This window comes from Pelmatolapia mariae, linkage group LG13, assembly GCF_036321145.2.
Source record: "Pelmatolapia mariae isolate MD_Pm_ZW linkage group LG13, Pm_UMD_F_2, whole genome shotgun sequence".
In the NCBI taxonomy this organism is placed as follows: Eukaryota; Metazoa; Chordata; class Actinopteri; order Cichliformes; family Cichlidae; genus Pelmatolapia; species Pelmatolapia mariae.
Genome location: NC_086238.1, coordinates 3,613,377 through 3,630,209, shown reverse-complemented (window position 1 = coordinate 3,630,209; position 16,833 = coordinate 3,613,377). Strand labels below are relative to the sequence as shown.

The 16,833-nt window shown below is 37.6% G+C and overlaps 1 protein-coding gene across 2 annotated transcripts in view; it reads right to left on the bottom strand.

The window, feature by feature from the left end:
- The window catches only part of LOC134639986 (potassium voltage-gated channel subfamily H member 1-like), a 59,963-nt gene that overhangs the window by 42,467 nt on the left and 663 nt on the right, over window positions 1–16,833 (bottom strand). The window contains exons 2-7 of one of the 2 annotated variants that reach the window (XM_063491527.1): window positions 14,033–14,059; window positions 12,393–12,516; window positions 6,197–6,303; window positions 5,734–5,862; window positions 3,073–3,191; window positions 2,323–2,715 (exon numbers count right to left, since the gene is read on the bottom strand). In XM_063491527.1, coding sequence (XP_063347597.1) covers window positions 2,323–2,715; window positions 3,073–3,191; window positions 5,734–5,862; window positions 6,197–6,303; window positions 12,393–12,516; window positions 14,033–14,059 — 899 coding nt within the window. The remainder of the gene's footprint in view (window positions 1–2,322; window positions 2,716–3,072; window positions 3,192–5,733; window positions 5,863–6,196; window positions 6,304–12,392; window positions 12,517–14,032; window positions 14,060–16,833) is intronic. The other variant, XM_063491528.1, reaches the window with a different exon arrangement.

Below are 16,833 nucleotides of genomic sequence, written 5' to 3'. Positions count from 1 at the left end.
TTTTTCTCTTTATTCTAAATGAAGATGAGAAATGGTATCATGTAATAGACCAAATAACCTTTTTTTCTTCAGAGAACCAACCAAAATTAGGCTTTTAGCAAACCTTCCTTCATCACATTATGAAACTGAAATTTATCCATTAAAAATGGACTAACTCAAAGTGCTTGTCTGGTAGAATGGCACTATTTCCCATGATTAGTCAGCTGTCATTAGGTGTTAATGGCTTTAGGGCATCAGTGACACAGTGGAGCACTGGCGAGTGGCCGAGTTCAACAGTGTTAACGCTCCTTCCTCAAATTAAAATGTGCCAATTATCTCGAAATCCTGTGATGGCTCTCCAGCAAACACTCATCACTATAGTGGAACATTTATTCACAAACAAGCATATCATTAAGCCGTTTATTAAAACTTGTTTTTTAATGTTCCTACCCAAAATAACAACCAGTGAACAGGTTCTGATACAGAGTAGTTGATAATGTGGTTAAATGGCTGCATGGTAATCTAATAACCTGTCCATCAAATCATTATTTACAGGATTTTAATTTGCATTTAACAGTAAAATTATTTTTCCATTGTTTAATCTTAATGTGAAGTTGCTGTTGATGGCTCTGAGAAACCAAAGTAAGAAAAGTAGTGATTGGTTTAGAGGGCTTACAGTGCATTTTCACATTTTAGAGAGGGTCATAGAGCTGGCACCACATGCTGTAAAGAATATATCACATTCATCTCACAAACTTTGGATTAAAGTTCATTTTAATTGTTAAATCTTTACATTGGCTGAAGAGTACTGATGATCGCTTAGCAACAAACTTATTTAGATATATTTAGATCCAGATCCAACAAAGATTCTCGAGCATTTGTTTATCCGCACAACAACATACACTGTACTCAGGGTGACTGATGAGAGAATAAGCAGCAGAGAATGCAGCAGTAATCTGATGCAAAGTGATGCACTTATCACCAGCAAAGCCTTCATCTTTAAGAACCATGTATGTAATCTAAGTCCCTTCTTGTGGGAAGTTTGCAGTAAGAGAACATGATAAGCGGCTGCAGTCACTGTGAAGTGCATGCCAGCATCAGTGCTTAATCTACTCCCATAAACCATTTGGTGTACACATTTCAGAGTAACACCTATCCAGATGTTTTATATTGTGTTTGCTGCCCTATAGGAAAGAAACAAAGGCCTGGTTCATGCAATGTTATCTTTCCCCCATCGTTACTGCAGAGATGCATATGTCAAACTACTAATAAGAAGACATGGAAGCTTAAAAACTTTCTTAGAGATGGAAAATTAATTTCATGCTTTAATATGTTAATATATTTGTGTATTTCCATGTTGTTTAAAGTGAAATTTAAAAAAAATAAAATAACAGTGGATAACATGTATTTCAAACATCACTGTTAAATGCTGAATTCAGTTTGACTGAAGAGAATCAGAATTTACCAAACCACCCAGTTAACCACAACATTAAAACCACTGAAAGCTGAAGTAAGATGCATTCATCATCTCATTACTACTCAATATTCTGCTGAAAATCCTTAAATCCTGGCATTCATGTGATTGTTTCCATCTTAAAACATTCTTGCAGGTCTAGCATAAAGGCACTCCCTGACAGCTGTGTCCTCCTCTAGCAGCAAACACTGTTCGGGAACAGCTTGAGGGAACACTACAAAGAGTCTAAGGTGGCATCCAGAGATGAATCGACATGGCAGCCAGAAATTCAGTGACAATTAGTGACTCCAAGTGTAACAACGGGCAAAAAGACCAGCTCTAAGACAAGGATACAACAGCGAAGGATACTGTTGATTTACTGATGACAGATGGTAAACACATCAGTGGCCTACTACCTAGGCAACCGGAGGCCAGAATGATCACCAGTGACAAAATGTCACCTACAAAGTGACGCGTGACAAGCCAATCACTTGAAAACCCCTTAAAGCGCCATCCTCTGAGGTACCAGACATGACGGACACCACCAAAGGTCCATATGGCTGATGGCTTTTTATTTTATCACGAGTTTAGAATAATTTGCTTGTTACTTCAAGGTGTTTCAAGAAGTTATTTAGACTGACCAACAGTCTAAAAGGATTAAATCTAAAATGATATGCATTCATATTCCTTGATTAGTAGAAAATGGGGAAACAGCCAGTAACCACTTAAAAATACCTAAAAATAATACATTCAGTTTCTGCCAGGTCAAGACAGTCCAACTGTTTTGTTTACTATGAGCCAAAGCAAAGAAAAACAACAACTGCTATTATTTGGGAGTCAGGTTTTGAATCAACAAATCATTTGAGCCACACGCACAGCGCTGCACTCACCTCATCTACATTCTCGAAGGCGTTGATGACATCATATGGCAGGCATGACAGCAGGTCAATAACAAACCATGTCTTCAGGTAATTCATCCGAATCAACTTGGGGTCTGAGATGACCTCACCGGCAGGTCCAACAAATGTGGTGTGGAAGTTTAAAACTATGTCCACCAAAAAAATGACATCCACAATGCTGTCTACCACCAGCCACGTGACATTGTTCTGCTTCATCTTGAAGGAGACATTGTAGGGCACCATGATGGCGGTGTAGAAGGTGAGGATGAGGATAACCCAGTCCCATGTGGTCTTGAAGAGGCAGTAGTGCAGGATGATGTGAGGAGGAGTTTTGGGAGTCTCCTGCTTGTACTGAGGTAGGATATCTGAGCCGAGCTGCAGAACCTGCACAAAAAACCCCAGTAAATATGTGAAGCTCAGCGCAGACAGGTAAATTGCCACAATGGGGAGCCAAAAATGCTGCAGCTAAGGTTTGCATTACGTAATCCTTTTAGTGACTGAAGTTCACCTGCTCATGAAAAATGTGTCCAAAGTTAGTTCTTATGTAACAAACTCCCTTGTTCATTTACTCTGTTTTCCCTCTCATACACAATATTCATATTTTAATTAGATTTTCACCTACTAATGACATTTAAGCACCATCTCACATCTGTGGACATTTTATTTCCTACAGAATGTAACACTGTTTAACTTCAACAGTGGAAAAAAAATCTGAAATTAAATCCAATGAGCGAACCTTACCTCAGCGAGGCGGGAGTGCTTGTGGACGTTCTCTCCTTTGTGAACTGTGGGCTGCAGCTGTTGTAAGACTCCTCTGCTGCTTGTTAGAGCACGAGTCAGCCGGGCGAACTTTCCCCAGCCTGATCATTAAACACGAACAGAAAGCAAATTTTCAATATGAGTCTTGATACTTCAGATTTTTCTTGGGGCTACAACACGCTTTCGCTGCTTGTAGAGTTGTGGCTCTGAAATCACTTTTTTCAGTATTGAACATTTGCTCAGCATCTGCTACGTATGCATATTAAAGCTTGATTATTATCTGGGTATGCAGGGCATCAACAACTTCAACAAGCTTCAGATTTCAGTTTGAATAAATTCATGATACCTCACTTTTACAAAAATTCATGTGCAGGTGAAGAAGGCCAAGCCAAGAAACACAGTTTCAAGGCTCCTGATACAAACTGCCCAGCAAAAGTCTTATAAGCCAAATAGGACAGAACATGATAACAGCCTCTGGGTTTTAAAAAAACTGTTAAGTTCTTGGGCCAGGCGAATTAAAGAAAAGTTCATCATAAAATGTTAGTCAACCACTGACAGGATGTGGTTTTCTATAGTCCTGTGTTTAATTTTTTAAGTTACCTTCATTGACATTGTCAGACCACCTGATCACATACGATCTCATGAGATCATGAGTATAGGTCTGTTTATATCTTCTGTCATATGCTTAGAAACATACATTATCATATAGTAGCCTGGAGAACCACTTTTAGCAGCAATAACTTGAAATGTATGATCAGTCAGTCGCATCTTTGTGGAGGAATTTTGACCTACTTCAGGTTGAATCTGGCCTTTGACTGGACTATGGCAGTTTGTCGTAGATTTGCTGCTATGAGTGGGATCATTGTGCTGCTGCATGACCCAGTTTTGACTACGCTTTTACTGTCTGACAGATGCTCTCACATTTGACAGTAGAATACTTTGGCATAATGAGGAGTTCGTGGTTGAGCAAGCTGCTACTATAGCTGCAAAACAAGCCCAAATCATCACCCCTCCATCACCGTGCTTGGTATGCGGTATCTGTGCTGATATGCTCTGTTTGCTTTCACCAAATGTAGCACAGTGCATTATGGTCAACGGACATTGTTAGAGAACTTTTGCAGTTTGCTCAGATGTAGCTTTGTAAAACCTAAGCAGTGCTGCCATGTGCCTTTTTAGAGAGAATAAGCTTTTTCCTGGCAACACTTCCAAACAACCTGTACTTGTTCAGGCTTTTTATCTAATTATGCAGTCACTAAGTTTAACATTTAACGTGCTAACTGAGGCCTGTAGAGTCTAAGATGAAGCCCTTGGGTTTTTGAGGTTTCTCTTAACGTTACACAGTCTGACCTCGTGTAAATTTGCTGGCACGTCTGCTAATGGGAAGATTGTGGCATTGTGTACACACAAAGCTGAATGCTCCGGGCCAGAAAAAAACATTTCCTGTTATAGAGGTGGTCACACTTACTGATGATCAATTAATCAAGTGAATTTGATTAGCAGCACCTGGCTGCTACTTAATTTCTGTGAAAACAGTAAGGGTATACTTACTGTACTCATACAAAAATCAGAGTCATGATAAACATTGTTAAGAAGGGATATTTGTGCACAACATACACAATGCAACTTATTGCGTGTTTTGTTTTTATTTCCACAAATCTATCAGGTCGAAAAATGGATCATATCAGGGTAATGTTTAGATTTCTGCATCTTTTGGGCAACAAAATTGCGTGGGTGGCTTTGGTTCACTCTCATTAATGTTGTTTATGGTCACAGCAGGCTGCCGTTTTCAGCAAAAGCAGTGCACGTCCCCTACTGAGCACCAAGCAGCAGACAGACAAAGTTAGCCACTGGCTGGTGAACACTGTTGAGGATTCAGAATCATAAATTTCACTAAAGAGTTGGTGAAAACTAAAAATAGAGCACAGACGAGTGGAAATATTGGACCTATGTCCAATGAATTAAATGGTGAATTAAAGGATGAATCCTAATTATTAAAAATACCACTCCCTCTCTGCTACATGTGGAAACCGGCAACTGCTAGTTAGTTTAGTGCCCTATAGTGCACATAAATTTATTTTTTATAGTGATGAAATGCATTTATCCATCAACCCTCCAAACGCTGTTTTGGCAGTATGTTACTACAGTCTCCAGTATCAGTTCAGGGAACACAAACATCCATGTCTTTTCATCCTACCTGTTGATGCTCAAGCCTGAACTATAATGTCAGTTTCATGTTAACGACAAACCCCGTTTTTGCCCCTATTACTGGATGCACTCTTGCACTAATTCATGTTCTATTTTATCTGTCTTTAACACTCATACAGTCCAGTGAATAACTTTTTGTGCTGTGTACTGATAACTATGAAGATGAGGCACATTTGACTGACTGGGTACTTTCCAGAGCAGATGCACAATATAGAGGGTTGAATGGTGAAAGCTGGCAGACTGATTTGACCTCTGAATGAGAAGTAGATCATACGGGTCTATCATGTGTAGTGGAAAAATAGATCTAACAGGATTTTACAGACTCATGTGGCGCCCAAGTATGGATGTACATTCTTTTTTTTTTGTCTATTTTACTCACTCTCACCCTGTCTGATAAAAATGTGTAGTTAAACAAATTAAATTTGCCCAGAGTCTAACCTTTGGAAGAATCGTCTTCAATAGGCTGTTTAAAGGCTGTGATGTCGCTGAATGTGCAGAGAAACAGGACCACTTTTTCTTGTTCATTACGAATGGGAGCAATCTTCACAAAAAACCAAACAGGCGTCCCTGAAAGTACAAAGAACAGCACACATTTAGCTTCATCACCTGCTTCTTATAAAGGGAAAGAATCAGAGTGTGCATATAAGCATAGTAGGGATCTTGATTGCATGGCCTTTCAAAACTTTGCATGTTACACCAGCAACAGGAAACAAACAACCCCACATTTTGCTGAGGAAGGCTCCTCTGGTCTGGCTCTCAACCAATTAGCACATTTCTAGAGGTAGAAATGTTCTTGGCTGCCTTTGAACTCTGCTGTATGTTACAGAGGCTCTGAATACATTTGCATGACGAGGAGACGGTGGAAGTTTTCTCTTTTCTCGCATGTGGAGTCGCTACTCACTGTTCTTCTTGTACATCAGTATTTCAAACGAGTTCATCTCATAATTCTCAAATGTTAGTCGCATTTTTTCCGTCGTGTCCTTGTCTGTGAGCTCCCCGTACATGAAGCTGGAAAACACAAAGGGAAATAACAATTTGAAATCTTAAAAGAGAAGCAGCTTTCTCTCTTTTACTAAAAGGGTGGCGAGAAAGGTTTGAATGGGAAAATATCTTTAGTGTTAGATTACCTTGTGAGATTTTGTTCTGTTGGCTTAAAATCAAGCACTGCTTTGACAACTTTTTATGTCACTGCATTTACCTTTAAATCATGCCTCGGTCAGGATTTCCTCTCAGTTTCACCTCAGTTATAAAAAATTATATCTAAACTAAGCAGACCAAGCTGTGTAAAATATCAAGTGGGTTAAAATTCATATAAATGTATCCTGAAAGCATAAAAAGACAAATGCAGCCCTGGATGCTAATTGGCCAAATGCAAATTAAACCTGAAGATGGGTTAAGCAACCACGAACACTTTTAAGCACACTACAGAGACATTCATCTCACTTTACTTATTAGTGCCAGCCTCAGTAGCAGCCCGCTCCAGCGTGATCTAAATATAGTCTGTTATGAAATACAAAAGGAAGGCTAAATTTAATGAGACTAAATTCTGATGCTGCAGAGACTTTTCAGACCAGCGCTTGATGTAACATCAGTGACGAATGTCCTCATCTCACACCTCCTGTCTTTCCCCTTTGCGGGGAGGAGATTGACATTCTTCAAAGAAGAATATGTAATAGCATTTCCTCAAATCACTTCATCATCATCATCATCATGTGTGTTTATAGAAGGATGTAACTGATGCGCAAAAAGAGCTCGTTATTAGACTCTGGAGAAATGAGCATACATCTTATGTTTGAGTCATCTTCAAAAACATTAAAAATCCACAATGTGAATGTTTTATGAGCTCATAATAAGGCACAGGATTTTTTTTATTATTTTTTTTTGTTTTTTACATCAAATAAAAATAACTTAAACACCAGGATGATTAAAGGTTTGGGAATATCTCTGAAGAGAAAGTGGCTACTACCTAAATGACTTTGTTTTTTTAAATAGTTCAGATTAAAAAATAAAATTGATCTGGAAAGTTATCTTCCAGTAGAGAACCAATGGGCACAGCTGAAAACCCCCCAAAAAACCCAACAGAGTACTGACTCATGTAAAGAAATGCAGCATATATGAATTATTAACATGAGAACTGTGTAAGCTGCTGAGTATATAGCCAGTGACTCTATTCCTAGCATACAGCAATGCATAAAAAGACAGTGTTGTATAGTTATCTTCCATAAGCAGTTAAACACTGGCAGTAACATCAGCGTTGCCAGGTTTTAATGAAATAGCTGAGTTTTGTTTTGCTTCTTGCTTGGCTCAGATTCAGCCTTTATGACCATGTTGAGGGCTGAGATATATCAAAATTTCTGCTTTCACAGTCACTGCCATGGGAAAATCACTTTATTACTGTGGTCATAATAGCCTTTTATACAGCTGGAGTATTGTAATTATGTCTTTCAATGCCAGTTAATATATATATTTAAGAGAGGCAGTCGCAAGAAACTGTAGTTTCAACCTGAAAGTCTTTTGTTTTTTAATAATACCTTTTTTTTCTTAATTCTTTGTGTTTAATGTAACTTTTTAAAGTACTGCCTTTTGGTTCATTTCTTTGTGTAAGAATAATGCCCCATTTAACATGATAAAATTAGACGTTTTTAGAGATTCTTCTGACAAAGCAGTGAAGCACCAGGAAACCTATTCTGCTTCTTCTTCTTTTTCCACGCTAATAGTGTTTGTGCCACAAAAACTGTAAAAAAGCATTAAAGTTGATGACATTTTCCAAAATTTCCACCACTACTCAAGGTTTCAAATCCCTACTCTTGGGATAAATTAAATATTGATAAATATAAAATAATAATAACTGAAAAAATAATCTCAAAGAAAAGAGGCGATGCTAGTGTGTGCCGCTTTCCTAACATCTCCCTACAGCAAGACTACCTCACAAAATGCTTACCCTGTGATTTTAACAGCCCCTATTGGGTGTTGCTAATAGGTCAGCAGTTGGCTTGTGTCATACATATTTAATAGCAATTATTTGCCTCTGTTTAGTTCACCTTAGATCCTGCTTTAGACTTAAGATAGTAGAAATCCCCACAAAGAAATACAGGAATAAACGTGTGAAGAAGTGTAGCTACAAAGAAACAGGAATAACCAATGAAATGCACAAATAGAGAAATGCAAGTTTATATACGGAAATGTTTTGTTTCATTAATTCGTTCACTGATAACTACTAATCACTGGTTCCTCTTTTTATGCTCATCCTCACTCTTGTGAGCAGTTTGATAGTAAGTGCTCAGTATGATCTTTTCACCACAATAATTAAGTAATTAGTTATGAATATATCTCTCAGTGTGTTCTCCTACAATTCATTACTACCTATTGCAGAAATAACGCATTAGTGATTTATTAATTATCAGGTTTCCTCCCTCACTCGTTTTCTGCTTTCCATCAAAGACATTCGGGAGATTTTAAGTTTGTTTTTCTTCCTCTTTCAAACAGAAGACTGCACTTGATTTACCGACCTGATATTAAACCACAACAAACCATTACACATTGGCTTCAATATTTGTATTGGCGTGTGCTCTGCAGCTTATGTTTGGGCACCCGAGGGTCTAAATCAGTAATAGCCGCAGTGCTGGCTGTAACAAACACCATCTCCCGCAACAGATGAAATCTCCCACGTTTTTCAGATTTGGCAGCACCAACTGTTTCACTGGGATCCTATTAATATGGTGGTTAGTGGCATCCTTATTGTAGGCACAACAAACAAGTCCTGAAATGATTTACTCACTCCAATAACCTTTTATTCCTTTATGTTTATGTATATCTACAGGTTTACCATTATAGTCGGTGATGCAAAGGCAGTTTCAGCTGTTACAAGCTGATTACATCACAGATTTGTGTCTGGTTTCTGGCTCTGTGGCGGTGCAAAAAAACCCCAAACAATCTGCTAGACTGTGTTTAACTATGGGAATATCATATCAGATCTAATTGAGTGGTCTGTGTAATTTGAACTTCCTCTGGTGAGATGCTCTGGCAAAAAGAATTGATTCTCCTGTCAGCTGGGTCTCGTATAAAGCCAGGCCTTTGACATAGCAAAGTTAGCCCCACAGTGTCACTAATAACTGTGTATCCACATCTTAATTGTTAGGTTTAAGCTGATAATTGTATTTCTAGGTTTGAATTCGTGACAAATAAATCAAAAACTGATCACTCGGCTCTTCAGCCCTGCTAGAGACGCGGCTTTATAGACAGCATTATCAATCCCATCAAGCCCAGCAATTTGGCCCAGACTGAAATATCCCACGGATATTGCCATGAAATCTGGTCTGATCCCCTGACTTTTCCTACATAGTGTCATTGAAGTTGGCATTTATGTTTGGGAGTGTTAGGTCTTGTCTCCTACCGGATTAAACATAAATAAACTCTGGTGATCCCTTAACCTTTTGTGTAGCACTATTGCTTCAATGTCAGTTTGTCCATTACTTTATGTATACTATTTATGATTAAATAAAATGTATCTCCACCTAGACAAGCACTTAGGCAAAGTTTAGACATTCCTGTCACACTGACAATTGGTCAAGTGTGTGGCAGTGTAAAGAGGGTGTAGAGTGCTGGTTGCGTGTAAAAAAAAAAAAGTTATAATGCAGGAGGAACAGCAGTAGAGGTTTTTGCATGTTTGTCACACTTTCGTTTCTGACCATCCAACAAATTATTACAAGTTCAATTTCACTAGCAACACCCAGCACTGATAACTGGCAGACCTGTTGAATCAAGAAAACTTAAAAGTGAAGTACACTAAGCGATCTCAAAACACAACACATCATGCCAGAATTTAAAGAATTCAATATAAAAGTCATTGTAATCTCTTGGTCTGGTAAGGGTTACAAAGCCATCTCTAAGGATTTGGGACTGGAAGCAAACACGGTGAGAGCCATTATCCACAACTGGAGAACACTTCATAGAGACCAGCCTACCAAAATTACTCCAAGAGCACACCGACGACTCATCCATGAGGTCACAAAGAACTCAGGATATCTAAATAACTGCAGGCCTCACCCTCAGTTAGGATCAGTGTCCATGGTTAAACAATAAGAAAGAGACTGTGCAAAAATAGCATCTATGGAAGAGCTCCAAGGCTGACCAAAAAGAACAAAGAGCCTCACATTTGCCAAAAATGTCCAGCCATCAGTTCATGCTCTGAAGCTCAAGCACACTCGAGTTATGCAGCAGGACAATAATCCATAAAACACCAGAAAGTCCACCTTGACAATCCTGCAGTGTGGCTGAATTAAAACAATTCTCTAAAGAACAATGTGCAAAAATTTCTCCAAAGCAATGTGAAAAACGGCCAGTCACAAACACTTGATTGCAGTTCTTGTTGTCAAAAATGGCACAACCAGTTGTTAAAAGAGCAGTTAAACTTTCACACAAGCAGGTTTTGATAGCTTTTTTTTAACCCCCTAATAAATGAAAATATCATTTAGAGTGTGCACTTTGTGTTTACTCGGGTTATCTTGGTTTAATTAAAGTGATAAGATGATCTGGAATATGTAAATGTACCTCAAGTACAACTTCACTGTACTGAACAACAAATCCCATTACTGCAGACGCTGCACCTGACCAGAAGTACTTCTTGCTATTTCATTAACAAAAATAACAGAAAAAACATTTGCATGTACTGCTGATGGGTGAATGTTCCTCTTATTCTGGTAATTAACAAGCAAATTTGCAAAGAAGTTCAATTTGAAAACACTACATATAGTCAGTTGTGGCATGTAGGGACTATTTGCAGTATAGGCTATTTTTTCCATTTCAATTAAAATAACTCCAAATATTCATTAAAGGCAGATCTCTCAGACCACAAGCAACCACTGATTACATTATCCTCCTGAAATAAGGCTTTCCCACTTCACAACGTCAGCACGCTCTGCCTGGTGGTAGAAGGTGTAAATGCATAAAAACAAAGGATTTCACAGTAACTGCATCCATAACTAAAAATGACTCCTATTGTGACAGAACTACATTTTAAACTGTCTGATGTCGGATCAAACAGTGCCAACCCCATACAGATCTTTTATCACAGGACCCAAAGTAATACCATACCTATGTGATGAAAGGATCTAAGTGAGGGCTCCACACATTTCTTTTTAATGGAGAAATTTAAACTAACTTCATTAAACATAAAGTGTGAATATTTTAGCATTGCCAGGAGCTCATCGAGACAGCAGTGGCCATAACATGTTCTCCAAGTGTCACTGAACAATCTTATTTATTTATTGACGAGAAACAGCTGTAAAAAAAAGTTTACATTAAGGTAGTGCCATAACAACGAAATGCTTGAGGGCTTAATGAAGTATTTTGAGTCTAAATTTAAAGTTTTCAGTAGTACAGTACAATACAGTACATTACCTTGATCTAGGCCAGGTTCGTGTTCAGTGTTGGGTTAAAATCGTCTGTAAGCTCCAATTTTTTTACTGATTCTTTGAATTTTCAGTACTGTAAGTGTAAAAAAAAGACATTCTGCTGAAGGAATACATTTTTACGTGCAACTTCTTGAGCTGTACGTTAGAAGAAAGAAATCACAGCAGTGCAAATAGTATCAAGTATCCCTGGAATTTGCACACGTTTAGTTGTTTGACTGCTGGACCTAACTGCACTTATAGTAGCCCATAACATTCAAATAGATCAAGTCTGAAGTAAGTCTAATGTGTAGAGCTGCTCTCTTGGTGTATTTGTACTGGTTTTATGTTTTGTTTTTTATATTCTTTATACATCCCTGGCACTCATTCTAATGATGTCTTTGAATGAAGACAGCTCTTAATTAATCTACCAATTATGTGCCGAAAAATAGCCAAATTACATGTTAAGCCCTCCTTTTACATGATGTAGTTTTAGGTTTTGCCAACCCAGAGCCTGGCTATGTTAAATTTGTTTTTAGTTCATTACTTCTCTGTAATTAAAAAATAATTGGTGAAATGAACAAAGCTAATGTTCATGTTGTGATGTGTTCTTGAAAGTCTCTTAATAAATTTAAATACGTATGACAGTTTCTTGTTTTTAGCTTTTAATGTACAATATATTAATAGATAGAGTTCCCTTTTGCCTACCTGCAGGTGCTGCTTTTCTGCATCACCTCTGCTCTGTGATACCCCGACAGCTTGCAGAAACCATCATTGCTGTAGACGATGGGCCAGTCCACTATCTGAGCATTTCCCAGGACAAAGTTGGTATCTGTTTTAGAGTGAATAGGAAATAAAAAGGGCAAATAACTCGCAGCATTTCCTAAAAATAGCATTATAGAGTAACATACTTCAACTACAGACAGGGTAAGGGAAAAGACCTGTATCTAACTGTATCTTAAACTGAAAAAGTAAAAAAGTTATTGACCACTATCCATCTATCTCTATATCTCTCCATCTATTTTATAAGCATATGTTTATCTTTGTATTGTCTATAATTAAAGAGATTGGTGACTTAAAGCAGTTTAAAGATTTTTATTAGAGTCCACGGTCGCCTACGGCTCATTAAACACTCAGGGCAAGTGTAAACAAATGTAACCAAACAAACTCTTTGCTTATGCAGAAAGCATCCAACTATCTGCTTCATTAACTTGCTTCTCGGCAGTGCAAAAACAGGTTTTTATTGCTTTTTTTATATTTACCTATGTAGAGTTTGTAATAGACCTAATTAGCTGCTTAATGTGTGTGTGTGAAAAAGTAGGTATGTTTGCCATTAATTTATAGATATGGAAAACTGTAAATATCTGTATCTACCCTTTATGGAGAATAGAACACATTTGTTATCATGTGGCATATTTTGAATTATTCAGAGCAAAACGTATTTGTGGCTAAAATGTTACTAAGCTTAAATAACCAGACTTGCATGCGTACTTGCTTCCATCCTTTTTTCAACCTGTCAGCAGTTATATAATTAGCATACTCAAGCTGTTACTCATGTCGTAATACATTAGATAAACAGATAACTTTGCTATTTTTTATTTTAGGGGACATTTTAAAAAACCGAGATAAAGTACTACATTGTGCAAATGACTGCAGTGGGTTTTTCTGGGAAACTTTGAAAAACTCAGACAAATTTTAACATGAATATGTGTCACTTTTACAAATAACAATTGCATTTAAATGACAAATGAAATAATTTGTGCATATGCACATTGTGATATATAAAATGCGCAAAACATTACGCATATAATGCCTGGCAGCTAGCTCACACAATGACACAATGTTCTACAGGGATCAAAAACAAAGGAAGATTTTGGTGATTTTTGTGGATAACATAATAAAATAAAACATAATATGTAGTAGTGGACATAGTGATTTTAACTAACATGAAAAACTAAACATACAGGCATAGACTATAACAATGTCACAACACTGAGGTAAAGGAGCAGGAGGGAAGGAATTCAATACACTGGGTCACAAAACACAGTTTATATATCACATCTAAACACAAAAACACATGAATGATCACTAAAAGCATGGGGACGATGCACAGAACATTTCATGCCAACATGTTATTTTGCAGTGAACACATGTTAATGTTGGGATCCTGGGAGGAAGGAGGAATAAAAGGAGGCATCTGTTAACTCACTAATGGGTTGCAGCAAACATTTCAGATCTGAGCTTTGTAAATTAACAGCATTTGGTCTAGAACATTAAGTGTTACATTACAAAAAGAGAGACACTGTAGGGGGAATATGAGCAGCACGCCAAATTAAACTTCATAGTACCTGTCTGCCTATGTGACAGTGTCCAAACTGAAATGTTTGAAAAGAAAAGAGGGTTAACAGATTACAGAGAGAAACATGCGCTGAATGTCAAACAAACAGAGACACGCTTGCGTTTAACTTGAATGGCTGCTGATAGACATTTAAAGCAACTGTCTGAAAAAAACTATTCTGATTAAGTTAATACATTAGTGGCCACATGAGTGCAGATAAAAACAGAAACAAGCATACAAACTTAATCACATTTATAGCCCTGTGATCATTTTTTTAAGCTTTGATTTCATCTTTAATAACATCTGAGAGAAATATTTGCCACTTTAGCTGCTAATGGATTCAACTTTCTTCAGCTAACATCAGCTTCACTTATACACCCATTGCCCCACTCAGTAGCTACACTTGTTCAACTGCTCATTAACATAAATATCTAATCAGCCAATCGGCAGCAACTTGACATATTTATGAATGCAGCCATGGTCAAGATGACCTGACAAAGCTCAATCTGAACATCGAAATGGGAAAGAAAGGTAATTTAAGTGACTTTAAATGTGGTAAGGTCGTTAGAGTCAAATGTGCTGCAGCTCTTGATGGAGGTCCTAAAAATAAGCATTTTGGTTTAATTCGATAAAATGTGGCAAATGTGGCAAACAGCTGATCATCAGCTGGGCCTGAACTGGTAGCATTCTGTTTTTGTTGATCGGCTATGATTATACTAATTTCTGAGATGCATTGTAACAGTTTTCGAGTTTTCCAGGACACTTTCGTGGCACCTTTACTCCAAACAAATAAAAGCGACCTGTTATGCTTTACCCTGTTTTATGTGGGACCAACCCTAAAAGCACTTCAAGTAATGCCAGCATTGCATTTGCACATAAATGGATGAGTTGTAAATATAGTGTAACATTATCAGTGTTGCTCAGTGCTCTTAAAATGCCTGGACTACATGCACTCTTCTACAACACTGCTACAGAAAAACATAAATACAAAATAAAATGTATAGCTAACATGACTATGTTCTAAAAAAGTCAAGGTAAGTTTATATTACAGTATCAAATATAACGCTAATATCAATGTAATCCGACGTTGTTTCAGCTGTTTCTTCAACCGTGCCTATCTTATGCTTTTTTGTTAGTATACCGTCATTTGAAAAAACAAGTAAACAGACGTATGCAGGTTGTTACTATGAACCAAATTTTGGGAGAAAAAGTTTCAAACAATGATCTCTAATCTCTGTGAGCCAAAATCTCAGGCTTCAGTCTGTTTTTTCCATGTGATGTTTTTATACAGTCGTCTTCTACAGGGGCAGCACGTAGGACTGTCAGTGCTGCCCCTCGGCAGGCTTCTAGATGTCGGCCAATCAGAGGAAAATAGACTTTAGTAAAGGAATCTAGGGATTGTTTTGGACAAGAGGACGAACTCAGGGGCAACATATAAAACGGGTATATCAAAGACGTTTTTTAAACTTTGAGACATGCAAAGCTAATCTAGTGGAATCCCAGAATAAAAATACAGAGGTGGAAATGAGCATAATATGTACCTTTTTAAGTTACTGACATGTGTAATTGAGCCATCAGTGCTGTTCTTTGTGACTGTTCGTTTCCTTTTAAGACAAGTGCTGAGAAAAATGTTTGACAGGTTTAAATGGGGAGTGTAAGTATAGTGAGAGAAGAGAAGATATCTGCATAATTTAAAAGTCAAAGTAGGTGGTGAACTGCTGGGCACGAAAATCAAAAAGTTGTCTTGAACACTGTCATCAAAATATAGCACAAAGCTAGCTATTTAAAAATGAATGACTGGTACATAAAAGGAATATTTCATTGTTTGCGAATGCCCACCCACCACTGTCTCAGTGGCATCCAGCAGATTATAGTCTCGGCTCCTTTGTTTCAAGCTTGGGAGAGATTTACCGCTTACTAATCCATCATGGGCTGCCTAAGGTCATAAGAAAAACATATGTATCTGCTTTTGTTTTTAAAGGGTGGATTTTCTTAAATATATTATACAGCTTAGGAATCCAGACATCACGCTGTAAAGCCAGCCTCACTGTGAAGAGATGCTGCCACTGTCTCTGAGCAGGCTGCTCCCTGTTTGTCATAACACATTTAAATGTAGATATGTGCAGCAGGAGCAGACTGACAGTGAGGTGGAGAGTTCATGCACAGAAACATGGTGGTTTCACATGTGTGAACCCCTATTTAAAAAAAACAAAAACAAAAAAACCCATAAAGATAGTACGTATCCAGTAATTTTCCCAAAATGTGTCTCATGACAGAGGCATTAACAAACGCAGGTGGTTCTCTGTCACAGCTAGCTGTCAACTCTGCAGTCCGTGCTGTCATGTCCTGTTGGATCAAAAAAAACACAGAAAAGCTACTTTCTGTGTTTTTACTGAAGCCAGTGTCCAGAAATACTGCAAGATTCCCAGCTTTCACTAAAAGAACAGTTGGCTAAACAAATCCCACTTGTCTCTATAAGTTTAAAAAAGAAAATCTTAATTTTAGTTCATATGCGTTTTCTTTCAGTGAAACGTAACTGAAAATGCTATAAAAGAAAACCTAAAATCCTCTCTATTAACTGATTCATAGCACCAATTAGAACATGGTGCATGGCATCCCAGACTCCATGAAGAAAAGTGAACATGATAAACAATAACTATTAGGATTATGGTTGGACAAATGTCAACTACTTTTGGATACATTTTTAGATTTAGTTTAATAAATAATAATGCCTCAGATATTGATAACAAAATCCCAACAGCTAAATTTCAAACTGACCTGTAACTTAAAGGGAAATTAAAGTGAATCCTA